This window comes from Typha angustifolia, chromosome 3, assembly GCF_048772165.1.
Source record: "Typha angustifolia cultivar Huaian chromosome 3, ASM4877216v1, whole genome shotgun sequence".
In the NCBI taxonomy this organism is placed as follows: domain Eukaryota; kingdom Viridiplantae; phylum Streptophyta; class Magnoliopsida; order Poales; family Typhaceae; genus Typha; species Typha angustifolia.
In genome coordinates this window covers 6840485-6855356 of record NC_133241.1, presented here as the reverse complement: position 1 = coordinate 6855356, position 14872 = coordinate 6840485, and the positions used below count along the sequence as shown (strand labels likewise).

At 34.6% G+C, this 14872-nt stretch overlaps 1 protein-coding gene across 1 annotated transcript; it reads right to left on the bottom strand.

Annotated features, from left to right (window-relative positions):
* Positions 1-9332: 9332 nt before the first annotated feature.
* On the bottom strand, positions 9333-10369 carry LOC140758329 (22.7 kDa class IV heat shock protein-like). The gene is made up of 2 exons (XM_073094443.1): positions 10079-10369; positions 9333-9743 (listed from the first exon to the last, which is right to left on the bottom strand). The coding sequence occupies exons 1-2, from the start codon at positions 10311-10313 to the stop codon at positions 9433-9435; spliced, it is 546 nt and encodes a 181-aa protein (XP_072950544.1). The 5' UTR covers positions 10314-10369; the 3' UTR covers positions 9333-9432.
* Positions 10370-14872: the final 4503 nt, after the last annotated feature.

Here is a 14872-nt window from a genome sequence, read left to right as displayed (position 1 = left end):
TTAGTCCCCACACTAGAATTTGAAAAGATAAAATAAGATCTACATCTACTTAAATACACAAATGCCCTTAGCAGAATTAAAAACAATCTCATTTTATATTCTCCCCCTAACTCATTAACTATTCTAAAAATTTAAATCATAAATCTTTATCTTCTAAAACTCAAGATACTGCTTGCTTAAGTTTTTAAGGCCACCAAATTATTCCAAATGCTAAAGCTATTCTTTTATATTTAAACACTACACTTGAGACGCTAATAACTTAAGTTTTTAGGTAACTAGTTTGACGGTAATTATGATTATACTATATGAATGAGACCATGATAGGAGATGAGAGAGTATAGTAGAAGATTGATTACTTTATATTACATTTACTAGCTTGAGCCAATGGTACTTTGTTCTTTAGGGTAGCTAATTTTAGATTCATAGTTTGATGAGAGTCATATTCAAACATCTTATGATTAGTTGATTTAAATGGGTTATTAGATTCATATATGAAGGATGAGGCAAGGATAGCAAGGGGTCTTAATCACTTTCTTGATGAATAAAGTGTAAGCCATACAAAGTGCAGATAGAATGATCCTTAAGGTACATTACCTTTTTAGCTTTTTATCATCTGAATGTCTCATTGATCCTCAAAGAATGTTCTCTCTACCATTTTAGATACTTTGTGCTTCAAAGTGAGATAAGAGGAGATCCTTGAATATTTCTCAAAGAAAAGAGGTCTTAACAAACTTGTGCCTTTAAATTACTATTCTCTCTTTTGTTACACATCCTTGACATCCCCATCACTTTATTCTTCGCTATCTTCATCTTTATTCTGCCCTAACTCATCCTAACATAACACTCAAATGTTTGATGGTAATTGGAATCTTTAGAAGGTCTAGATTATCACAAAAGAAAATAAAGCAAATACTACTTTATTATGAATTTCTTAGACTTCTTATCAAAACATCAATATTAAGAGATTGAAAGTTCAAACTCCTTACAGAAGGGTTAGGAGTTCGACTTCCCTCGGTGATGATTTAGGGTTTAATTAGGTCCGCCAAAATTGCTTCACTCCTTATAGAAACATGAGGAGTTCGACTTTCCTTGGTGATAATTTAGGGTTATAATTGGGACCGCCATAAATTCTCTATTATCTCTAAGAAAAAAAAAAGATACCAAACTAAAAACTCATTGATATGAGAGACCCTACAATCAAAGGAAAGTGCCCCTGTCCATTGAATAAATCACAAGCTTTTGTTGGCTTTACACATTTAATGCCAATTGAAAAAGATGTGCTCCTCTGTGTGGAGAGAGAGAGAGAGAGAGAGAGTGAGAGAGAGAGAGAGAGTGTAGGGGGGGATTAGGATAGAAAAGCATGTGGTGGGGAATTAATTTTGATGGCCTGCAAGAAGGGAAGAAGAGAGGCAGAGATGGCAGCAAATTAAATGGGATTTTGATGACTCACTGATCACACACATGTCAAAGGCTCTCAACCCAACTCAGGATCTCTTAGCCAAATACATGCCATCTCAATCAGTGATAGCAGAAGCCAAGCCATAGACTCTTTTCTTCTCCTCTTTCTATCTATCTATCTATCTATCTATCTTTCTTCTTTTTGGTTAGGGTTTAGATACCTTATCCCCTCACCACCCTAACTCCTCCACACATCTCAATGAAAATTAGTAACTCTTTCAAATGTGGGAGAGGAAAAGAAAGCTAAAAGGTTTCATAGGGTTGTTTGTCTTATTTATTTCTTTTTAGTCTCAAAATTTGTAGACTATTATACAAACAAACTGATATCTGAAAGAGTCGAACTTGCAACCTCGTGTAATTTTAATAAAATTTAATTTATCAGAAAAATATGTACCAATCCAAGAATAAAATTATCTTTGCTTTATTGTCCATTCATTTTTTTTTCCCTTTTCACTTTATTTGTTAGGAAAAACCGGAGCTTAAATTCCTATTTTTCATGGATTTTCAATCCCACAAAAAAAAAACATCCTCAAATGTGATTAAATACCTATGCATACCTATCATATACACACAGATCGATACATTAGTGCATACCCAAACTCACACCAGAGCAAACCCTAATCAAAGCCGTGCCTATTACTTAACCAAACCTAATCCTTTCTCACCTTCTCAAATCTACACACTTTGCTAAAAAGAAAAACCCTATATATCCTTTGGACCACAATCCCAGGTGTACTACTTATGAGTGGACCATGATCAGATTCTCCATGATCTTGGTGGCCTTGAAGAGAGGAAGGGAGGAAGCTAATCCATCTGGGGATCATGGGATGGGATTGGATTAGCAGTAGTGGTGCTCCCCTTAGGGCATTGGATTCTGGGACCAACTTGATCAACATGCAACACACTAGGGTTTGTATCATCTTCCAATCTGTTAACTTGTCCCCATCCATCCATAGGTCTCTTTCTCCATCCCTCCCCCCTCCTTCCTTTAGGTGTTCTCTTTTGTTTCCTCTTAATCTTTGGCGTTCCTTTTAGTATGCATAGTACCGTAACTACCATTGTCTCATTAGAAAAGCTTCTTTGGAACTTGTCATTTTGGCTACCATTTTTCTAGCAGCTCTTACCCGGTATGTTGGATTTTGTACCTCCATTACTTTAACGATGTTGGTAGATTTTTTTTTAATACTTGTCTGCTGGGACAAAAGTGATTAAGAGTTTTTAAATCTAAACTACAAAAGTACTCAATTAATTAATCAATTAAATATGGAGGCAAAGCAAGTACAACGGTTGCTTCCAAGGAAGGGAACGGTGGACAGCAGTGAGCTTTGAGTTGGATTTTCCGTTGTCTTTAAGACACCTTAATCATTGTTTTTTAATTGTGATTTCGTACTTGTTTTGAGACAAAAGGGATGTGGATTTGGGGGTTAAATTAAGATTAATTTTCTCATCGGGATTGCTTTTCCTTATCTTAAATTTTTCTTTTAAGAGTATTTTACAAAAGACACCCTATACTTTAATTATTCTGTTTAAATTAAAAAGATGTTAAATAATAATTATCAAGGAAAAAAAAAAGTAAGCGTCAGGTTAAAAAAAAATTTCAAATGCAGGTATAAATTATAAATTAGATAAAATATAGGGTGTGATTTGCAAAATTTTCTTATTTTTTTAATTTAAGCAGGTGTTCCGTTTCCCAGACAGATGAACGTGAATTGATCAAAAAGGCCCCTCTTGTGGTTTCCCTTTTTGCATTTCACCTCCTAAATTATATGGTTATTATATTTACACCCTCTTTTTCCCGTACTACTTGGTTATTTTTTTGGTACTGTTGAATTTAAAAATAATAAAAGAGGTATAATATAATATTATAATATAGGGGTGCGAAGGTTAATTTAGTCTTTTCGAGGAGTTCATGGTGAATTCTGAGTGACGTCGGTTGTCATCATTCTCTCGTTTGTACAACCCACCACATATGATAGGAGGGCTTTTGTAAATAACTACCTGAACTTCTGATTTATTGCTAAAATCCTCCTCCGTTTTAGATATTTGGAATAGAAATCCTTCTATTATGAGAATATTTATTAAAAGTTATGATTTATTTATTTCTTTTTAAAATATTCTTTAGGAGATTTATTTGCAAAGAAGGAAAACAACAAAAAAATATAGAAAATTAATCTTTTTACTGTACGGGAATTTATCATTGGGACCCTCCATTTTACTTGTAATACTTCTAAAACACTTTGAGTTAATATTAAATAAAAGAGGTACCAAATTTTAAGGTTAGACAAAAAAAAAAACATTTTAGATACTTTCATCTTTTATTTTCAAATTATTAGTATCTACAAATGGAAGGGTGTGAATGATAATAAATAAAATTCTTCAAGTGCTTTTGAAAAATTTGACAGAGGGATGTTTTCATCATTCTTTTATTATTATTTTTTCTTATAATTTTTATAAAACATCATGAGTTAATTAAATTCAACTATATTATTAAATAGAAGAGTATCAGCCAAGAAATATGGTGGGGGTTGCTAACAGTAAGGTGTTATATAAAAAAAATAAAAATAAAATAAAAAGAGTGGTCTAGTTATAAAAAAACTCAAAGATCAGAAAATAACAAAAATAGAGGGTTTTATTTAAAAATGTCCCTAAGGTTAGTAGCTAGGTTTTAATGAAGCATAACTTCTTCTTCTTCTTCTTCTTCTAATATATGGGAAAAAGGAGGGCAATTGTGAAAAAGAAGCACAACAACATTCTAAAGCACGTGCTCCCACGCACAGTATTGCATGCATTTGGCCCTCTGCCATGCCATAATGCTGAAAACCCCACTACTACTACTCCTCCTCCTCCTCTTCCTCCATCTCCATACCTTCTCTCATTAAATCCTCTGAAATGGATTCAGAAAACACTCACAAACTCACTCGCTCACAGACTCCGTTTTCTTGGAGAGTAATCTTCCAAGCACTCACTGTTGCTTTGTTGAGCTGTTTCTGTTATCATTCAAACCCAACTTTCATGCCTTGTAATTAATCAACTGCACAAAGATATACATGCATATGGGAGTCGATCTTCTCCTCTCAGACTCAGACTTGCACCATTGGCATAGCAATCAATTATATTATGCCCATTGCCCCCCCCCCTCTCCCCAGTACTACTCTTTTTACTGCACAAGTTGTGTGTATATGTGTATGCTTTGATGCTTTTCTTCTAGCTTAGACAGAGAGGAAGCCACTGGATTGTCTCAGGCTTTTGGCTGCTAATGGGTGTCATAGTGGAAGGTTCTCCACTCATCACTAGGAAGACCGTAGAAGAGTTGCCATCTCCTAAGCCACATTTCTTTTACTTTTTATTGAACATATATATATATAGTGTGCATTATTTATTTGTGTGTAATATCTCACAAATACCCTAACTAATATATAGTTACCATACATATGAAACAACTTTAGTTTTTGTTTTTATCCCGTCAGTAGTTGTTAAATTAAAGTGTTAATGTTTTTTTTTGTATATATATATATTTTCTCCATATTTTTCAAATTAAAATCAATTTAACTAGTCTGAAGTGGAAATCTTTAGTTTGAAATAATTATTTCTCTCAAATATATTTGTTAATTAGTTCAAGTCTTTGACATAGCAATTATTATATAGAATTCTACTTTGTCAACCTAATATTTGATAATAGATTAAATATAGGATTTTTGGCATATATATATATATATATATATATACTCTTCGGTAAAATCTTAGTCATTTAACAAATAAAAAGACACGAATATCCTTAACCGAAAGCAATGTATAAAAATAAGAACAAGGATATTCTGATGGATAATCAAGACATCCTTTTATTGGTGTTTTATTTCACATCAAGAGAATAAATTTTAAAAAGTGGTTAGACTTGCATGCTTGAATTTAGATAGATAAGAGGAAATGAGAGCTAAAAGAGAATAATTTGGAAGAGAAAAAAGAAAAGAAAAGAAGAGAAGACATAATTAAGCACCCTTCCAAAAGAATATATTCTTCAAAGCCCTAGCAAAACACCAATTGCAATCCCTCTATAAGATGTCAGAGATTGGTCTCTTGACTAGTCACTCTTCAATAGTGGCCTTTTTTCACTTTAGCAGCATGCAATTATGCATTAAAATAAACAATCTTCTTTCTAAAAGGTTGCCCATCTCATGGCAGAGGTGGAATAACAGGAAGAATCTCTCTCTCACCTTTAAATCATGAAGCATTGTAGCTTCTTCATCTATTTCACATTTGGTTTTTCTCCATCAATTTCTTGATATATGCATTGGTAGAAGTAGCTTAGGAGAAGAACAAGTAAAAATAATTAATTAGGGGTGTAGAAAAGATTATGTTGCATTAGCTCAATAAAGTTCATATGACAAAATAACCAAGTATATATATAATAAATAATATCCTAAATGCAAAATTTCCAATTACCTTCTAAAAGCCTATTAGGAGATTTGGTAAATTATATTTCACAAAGTTGAGATGAACTAGACTACTGAAAGATGTACAACATTCATCAAATAAGGATGATGAATGGAAAATTTTAGACCTCATAAAGATGGTATAAGATGCTCTATCTCTCTCCTTTTCCCTACACAAACAACATTTCCTTAATTTGGGCTCTCTTAACAAGCTAAAGTGAGTGACAAGGGAAAAGAGAGAGGCAAAATATACTTTGGGAAATTCCTTCCACCTTTTAAAATTTTGTCTTGAGATGGAAAAGACACTCTTTTTCTCCATGGCAAGATTCAAAGGACCATAAAGAGTTTTCTTTTCTAAATTTTGATTATTAGTGTCAAACACTAGATCAAAAATGCTTATACATAAAAAATAGGATATTCAGTGATACTTTTTTATAATCGAAATCTCACCGAATTCAGTGAGAAATTGAGTATTAATAACCGGGATATTTACTAATACTTCACTCATAGTAGAATTGAAATTTTATTGCAAAGACATTTTCCCCTCTCTCCTCTAGGGTTTCTAGATCCCTTACATTTCCTCTCTTTATCCCCTTCTCTCTTCCTAAAGCCCATCCGACCTCTATTCGATCGGTCGGTGAGGCTTAGTGGGAGGAGAGGGGTAGCTTGGATGAGTGGTCGTAATTTTATCTAACTATAAAGAAGAAAATCAGACTAGTTTGGATCAATTTAATTCAAACTTGATCTAGGCTTGATTTAAAATAGACTTAAGTTTTCTCGACAAGCGACTCTAAGTAGGCTCCAAGTGAAATTTATCTATTCAAGCTTGATCTCATAGCTTAGACTTGAAATTAATTTTAAGTCAAACTTAAGCTGAGCTCATTTTGATTAAATTCGGCTCAAGTTACACCTCTAATCTTATACATGCTTTTAGCTATTGGGTCAATGTCCGACGTCCGAGGGCTACGTTACATAATTTCATCTCTATTTTTTCTCTTCTCTCTTTTTTTTTCTTATCAAATTTATAATAAAATTTATTTACGGTTAAATAAATATTTTGCCTACGATCTTTTTCATAAATATAAAAAAAAAGAAAAAAGAAAGAGATGACACATAGATGAGATCATCAAAACTTTCTCAATATTTTGTAAAATCAACAGAAAAGAATATCAAGATTAGGAGGTCAACATCAAACATAATAAATTGAGTCTTTAAATGGGTCCATCCATGGGGAATTCTCCAAATGCCTTCCCTTGACTTAGAATATCTTCAAAAACAGGAATCAAAATACTAATGGCATCTACTATAGACTATAGTGGTTTGCCCCTCAACCTAGTACTCCTGTCCTCTTTCTATGTTGGGATCCAATAAAGGGCTAAAGAGAAATAAAGAGGAGAGATGGACCCCAAGGGTTTGTCAAAGAATAGTCAAAGAATAGACCTTTGCCTTTCCTATTTCAATTGATTGACTTATGTGATCAGACAAATCTTACAATTGGGTGTAAATATATTAAAGGCTAATTAAGAGGACCCAAATAAAGTGCAAAGGGAGGGAGGGAGGCAGGAAAACATCATACCCTGCACCAAAAAATTAAAAAATTTAACAAAACATTCTTCCAAATAAGCTTTTGAGCATATAACTTTATCATGGTCCTAATCCACTTTACTGAAATTACTTAAAAGGAGAGATGCAAAGCAATTAATTATTTAATTAATTAATATATATATATATATATATATATGTAATTTTTTTATATTAATTTTATGTCAAAATATATTGTGAAGACTTGTGGGGGGGGGGGGGGGGGGGGAGTAAGTAAAATATAGATATATTTGACATTAATTTTTTAACAAGAGAGGACTAATTCATATATATATATATCCTTAATATATTGGGTGTTATTTTGGAAATTTACTTTAGATTAGACATTATAATTGCATTTCATGGTAAAGTGAAGGAAAGCATGCCAATTTGGCTCCCACCTTGGCTTTAATCCTTCCCCCACAACCAGTGAATAATGCTTATAGTCAGATAGGGAGAAAGAGAAAATAAATATAAATACATATATATATTGAAAAAAAAGAGCTAAGGGCATTTGTGTCTTTTTGCATATTGTTTAGTCCATTTACGCAAAATCATAGGTTTAAAAAGTATAAAAGTAAGTAGAAAAAATTTAAAAGGCACACACTAGTAAGGAGAGTATTGAGGGTATAATTCATATAAAAAGGAAAATAATATCATAATAGAGTAATCTTTTAGTTGCAGAAAAAACCCAAATACGTTTTAAAATGCTATAATTGCCAAATAAAATCATGGAACTCATTCAAACATAGTTCCATCAGTTAAAATCTAACTAATCACCTTTATTTAGATTAACATAAGACTATTTTCTTCTTGTATAAATTACTTTAAATATATTTTTAGCTATATAACATTACCGATTAAAAAAAAAATCTTTTTTCCTTTTTTATCGGAAAATAAATTTCAAAGAAAAGTCATTTATATAAATTTTATGTTGAAAGAGCCTAAATAGTTTACTAATAATTATTGTATACGATTAAGAATATATTAGCAATTATGATATTTTAAATTGTGTAAATATATAGAGGTATTTTACAAATTACGCTTTATATTTTACCCATTTTATAAAATCTAATCCGTCATTTATCACTATAATTTTTGTTTAACACTCACTGATATTGATCAAATTACTAAAATATCTTCACCACTATTTTTTCGCCTCTTAAGAAGGTATAAGTAATTTATATACTTATAAATTTTTTTATATGTTTATAATAAAATATTTTTTATTGATATGATTTAAATTAATAGAGGGTGTTAAATAAAAATTATAAGAAAAAAATAGGATAGAATTATAAATACAGACGGGTGTAAATTATAAAATCTATAAAATATTGGATGTGATTAGGAAAATGAGAGAGAGGGAGAGTGGATCTCAATTGGCGAATTAGAGGAGGGGACCCAAGGGGGGAGAGAGTGGGACCCAAAGAGACGTGCGGTGGGGCCGGTGAGTGATCCGAGGCGGCGCGTGCATCGCCACCTCTGTTCGAGGGGAGGGGCGAAGCCTTATCTGCTACGCGACAAAATCTTTATTGAATCCGATGCCCTCCGGGGGGCCCGCAAGCCGACCGCGGTCTTGTCACATCATCCGACGACCGAGAAAAAAGGGAAAGTGGACCTCGAATTGTGACTACGCTACGTGTACCTCTCGTGCAGCGTCCTTCCAGGTGGCCCCGCCCCATCCCCACCCCCACCTCCCTCTCCACCGCGGTGGCCTCGTCTAAGACCACGGTCAACCGTCCCCATGGATAAACTTGGGCCTCTCTTTGTCCTACGGCCCAAATTATGATGATCAACATGGCCCAGCCCAGTATAAGGAATAGGGAAGATCATTAACATATTAAAATAATAAACATAATACACCAATTTATAGATAGATATTCGACACTTGGTAGTTTATTTCAGGTGACACAATAGTAGAGTATACATGCAAAGGATCTCTCATATTAAAACACTAATATAATCACATCTCAGCCTTGATATCCTCACCCTTGCTACTCTCCTCCACTATGTTCACCACCCTGGGCTGCCTCTTGTTCTTCTCGGCGGCCAACTTGGGCACGGTGACTCTAAGCACGCCGTCTTCCAGATGGGCTCTAATAGAATCCATGTCGCTGCTCGCCGGAAGCCTAAATTGCCGCCAGAACTTGCCGGCCGTCCTCTCGGCTCGGTGCCACTTCTCACCCTCTGCCTCCTCCTCGACCTTCCTCTCACCGGAGATTCTTAACACCCGGTTCTCCTCCACTTCTATCTTGATGTCTTCCCTCTTCACCCCTGAATTAAATATTTCTTAGTAATTTTATAATTTAAACCCTGTATTTTTCACTATACTAAGAATTTAATAATAATTTTGTCTAAATAAATAAATTTTATAGGATAAAATAACTACAAATTATATCCTATATTTTACTTATTTTGTAATTTACAGTATGATAAAAAATAATAAATATATTTTAATAATTTAATATTAATTAATTAAAATAATATGAAAGTGTTAAACGAGAATTATATAAAAAAATAAAAATTGAGTTATTGAGAATCATAAAATAGATAAAATATAGGGTATAATTTATAAAAATCCCGTAATAAAAACATGAGGAGGCTGCCACCTGGGACATCCAAGGAGATAAGATGAGCCCGCGGAGTCTCCTTCCAATCGGCACGAGCGAGGGCGAGCGTGTCCATGGCCTTGGGAACGGTGAGCGGGGTCTGCTCTAAAACCCGAAACGGGTCGTCAATGGGGAACATCGTATCCCAAAGGCTCCTCGAGTACGGCATCAGGCCCATCACGGGAGCCAGGCCCAAGAAGCCCACGGCCATTACAATTAACAACGAGGCCCTCATATTTGTCTATAATATGGACTGGACTGGACTTTATCGCAAAATTGCTCTTTTCTTCCCTTTCTTGGTTGGATCTTTAGATTGGGAAAGGGGAATGGCGTTGGTGGGGTTTTATAGTAGGAGGATGGGGGAGGAGTTCTTTCCAGAATTCTCTCTAAGTTTGTGGAAAGGATATAGAGAGAGACAGAGAGAGAGAGAGGGTTCTGGGAGCTTCTGGGAGTCTACGGACTCTCTCTCTCTCTCTCTCTCTAAAAAAATAACAATTCTTCATATTAATCTTAGACTAAGTGGGTTGGACTAAACGGGCTATAGCCTCCCTCCACGGTGAGCCAATTTAAGCTTAATAGTATGAATTTTTAGATTAATATTAAAGGCTCATAATATTACTATATTAATTATTATATCTTAGCCGCTAAATCATGTTTTATTCTAAGGTTTATGAGGCTCGATTTAAGTTTAAATTGATTCAACCTTAAATTTGCTTAGGTACTCGCTCGTCTAAGCCCGATTAGTTAGAGCTCTGCTCGATAACACGTAGAGGTGATTATCAGACGGGCTGAGTCTAAGCTTTTTAAGCCAATCGATCGTAATGGATTATACCACGAGTCGTAGGCTTTTGAGCCAGGCGAGCAAAGACCGCTCATACCACCCATCACTATCTAAGGCTTAGATTAGGCTGATCCCACTAGGTTTGGGCCAGACTTAGTCTGATTAAAATCGAGTGAGTTTGGGCTGAGCATAAGAACTCAATGATATTATGTGGCATCATGTTGTATGATTTTTAAAGAAAACAATTCTTAGTATTAAAGAATAGTAATCTTGTTACTCGAGAAAGGTTACTTGTGCTATCTAACTCATACTATCATACTTATATCCCAAAATATGACCAAACTAACGTATACAAGGGTGCTAAAAATTTATATATATATATATATATATATATAAAACTCACTCACCTCCTCCTCCTCCTCATATATAACAAGTTAAAAAGAAATTATAAAAGTCGTAGTAGCCTACTTCAATATTTCTATTAAAATAAAAATGAAAAGAAAAGAGAAGTAAATCTTAATATCTTCTACCTATCGCGATCAAAATATCAGAAAACAACAAAAAATAAATATAAATAAAGCATAGGAAAATAGAAAGAGTAAGAAGCAATCCATTAAAGATCCTACTTGCTTAACCTAGTCACCACAAGACTCTCTCTCTCTCTCTCTCTCTCTCTCTTTCACTCTCATGCCCATGACTCCATGAGAGATATACATGCAATGCATGTCCTCAGGTCAATTGTATGGTAGCAGTCCATGCCATTATTAGTGTCGTGGTCCTCTTAATGTCCATGGCCACCACTTGCATGAGGCTCTGAAACCTTTACAGCTTATGGAGGAAAGATCTTCTTCCATGGCGTCGCCCACTTGGTGCAAGTGCAACCAAAAGTGCCAACCTCATTAAATAGTAGCATGCATCTACACCCGATCTCTAGCTCTTATCATGCACATACGGTATGGTGTAAATACTATTTAATTACTATCGATTTCTATTCTTTTGTTGAAATTTTATCACAAACACTCCACATTTAATTTTATAATTCGACCTGTGTGTTTTGCTTTAAGATAATTCATTTTTCATCTCTCGAACTATCACCCATTTCTACAATGACCTCTTGAATTTTTTTGGTACACGCTAATCTCCTAAATTATTAAAAAAATACATCACTTGACTCTTTCCGTTAGGGTTCTGTTATCCATTTCTATCTAAAAATGTCATGTGATAATCGCTTGACAAATATATGATAATTTTACCCTTATATATGTGCAAGTCACATGCTAAGTCATGAAAAACTTTTAGATAGACAAAAATACCCCTCATTCTCTCCCTCTATTCCTGCGGTCACAACCTAGCCCACCGCAGCCTCCACGATGTTACCGTCGTCGCCTCTTCCACAACCCACTACCATAGCCACCGTGTCCATGACATTGACCACCATCACCTCCTCTGGAGCCTACCGTCGGTCAAGAGCGGCGTGCTCGAGCTCGGATCCATCGCAAGATCTACATCCTCTTCAACTTCAACTCCGTCGAGGACCTCGTCGGAGCTAGATTTTGGATTAGCACAGCTTCGGTAGCCACGCAGCCGCCTTCGACGACTGCAACCAATCAAGATGAGATAGATCCATCCGTCCACTGCTCTAAGACCTGTGACCAATTGCCACCCTGAAGGAGTTAAGTCAATGTGAAAATGGGTGATTGTTTAGGGGTGAAAAGGGAATTATTCATTTTGCTTTTAATATCTTTTTCCACCTTAAGTTAAGTTTAATCTAACAACCACTAACAAAATGGAGAATATTTTGTTATTTTTGGAAACAAAATCTAAAGATACCTCTCATTTTACTTAAATATTTGGTATCTCTTTTATTTTTGCAATAACTTTTGAAAACTTACTCAAAGGTATTAAGATTAGTTTGCATCTGTACATAACTTAACTCACTAATATGGTAATTGACCGTCACAAAAGACTAACATCAAGTTATTTTTTAGGCATGAGAAGTAAAATCTAGGGATCGATTGATAATATTCATATGATAGGGTGTTTAATAAAAAAAAAAAGTAAAATGCATAGTGTCTTTGATAAATTTCCCTTTTCTTATATATAATTTAAAGCTCAAATATTATAGGTTGGAAAAATAACGCGAACCCTTCTTGACAATTTAGGTTGAACAACTTAATAAAAACTCGACTACTTTGAACTTTCAACTAGGGCTGAGACCCAGTCAGGCTTATTTTAATTAGTACATTTAGTATACTTTTTTTGGCTATGCATAATGACCAGTATTAGTGTTGCGCAACAAATGTCCTCTGGTCCGTCGTCTTAGTGGGGAGACATTGATGTACGTGATCAGCCAGGGGTCAAAGATCACCTGAGATACCTTCCAAACTGACCAACCAGGACCCTTTAAAGCTTTGCAGAATGTGGGAATAAGTTCACTCTTATAGGGGGGGAGACTCCCATCCATCAGGTCTCCAAGCAATGATCACTCCACTTTAGAAACTCTACCTGGGATTACCCACTACAGAAGTGAGCTATAATAGGCTAAATCTAATTAGAAAATCACAATACATTCGATATAAAATACATCCTCCCTCAACACATGCCCTAGACCTCCGCAACAACAAACCTTGCCCTTGCTAGACACTACTGGTTGTTGGGGTCCACCTCCCTCTTATTGATTGATCATTGAGTCAATTGTCTGTGCCATCAAAGATGGTTGGGTGCACCACCTTCTTTTCTTTTGAGGTCGGCAAACCTAATCATTTGGGTATCATGGATTACTAGTGATATGATTCGCTGTTTGGTGCTCTCCTTTTTCTAAACTCACACATTTCACATTGCTTGCATTACTCATGATAGTTGTGAGCCTTATGATAGCATATTTTACAGTGACGATATATGATAATGTTGTTGCTATCATATTTACTAATTTACTGTTAATATTATGCTTACTTGATAGCATGCCACTAGCACACATATATTACCTTTAGGAATATAATCTCTACTTCCTAACATTATTTGAAACCTCTCTAGCCCAGAGTAAGTGATGATAGTATTATATTATAGTATTACTATGCTTGAGGCCTAAGTTTGTGGATTCTAGACAATCAAACATGTTGTTCCTGATCTTAAACGAGCAATTGTACTATCGAGTGATGATAGTCAAATTATTTGTGGTATTTATATTAGAGATTTAAAGATATGATGTGATAGACTTAGTGGTACCCAATAACATAGGGTTATGACGTTCTTAAATGCTGGCTCATGATTTTCTTTTAGTGTCATAATCTTGCGGTGACGGTGATGATGGAGATGAGCATATGGGTCGATGATTAAGGTTCCTAATCTTTGGTGGCAGACAATCAATTAATTGTTTGGCCGATGATGAGCATGCAATTCTACCTCTAGAATATATTATCTCTTTTGGGAGCTTCTATTTAGGACGAGTACAAATGTCTATCTATGGGCCTAGTGTTGGTTGATAGGTTTAGTGATAGGTGAATCAGATGAGCTTGTGATGAAAGTTAGCATACACTTGAGTCGAACAGTGCTAGCTAATATCAGTCCATGCATATCTTATGTCGTATATAAAGATAAATGAAGATGCGCACACCATTTATACATTGTTTATTTGGTTGATCCTTTAGCATGAGTTGCATATAACATGGAGATAGTGGAAATTGCTTAACAACAAATTTGTTTTTGTTATTCATGCACTTATCATGTCGGGTGTAAATGCTTATGCTTCTTTATTACTAAGTTTATATAGCATTGTAGATGGACATTTTTTTTTCTTTAGTACCTTATTTTCAGCATGTACTCTTATATTCGATGACACTACCTATTTTTATACTATTGATGAATTTGCTAAGACATGCAAATTTTTATGTTGTTTTCGCTATTTTTTGTTGTATATAATGATAATGCGTATATTGCTAACTCTTTTAATGTCAATGTAAGAGTCACAGAACAGATTATATTAGAGATGTTTCAAACCCTCCGCACGCACTCAA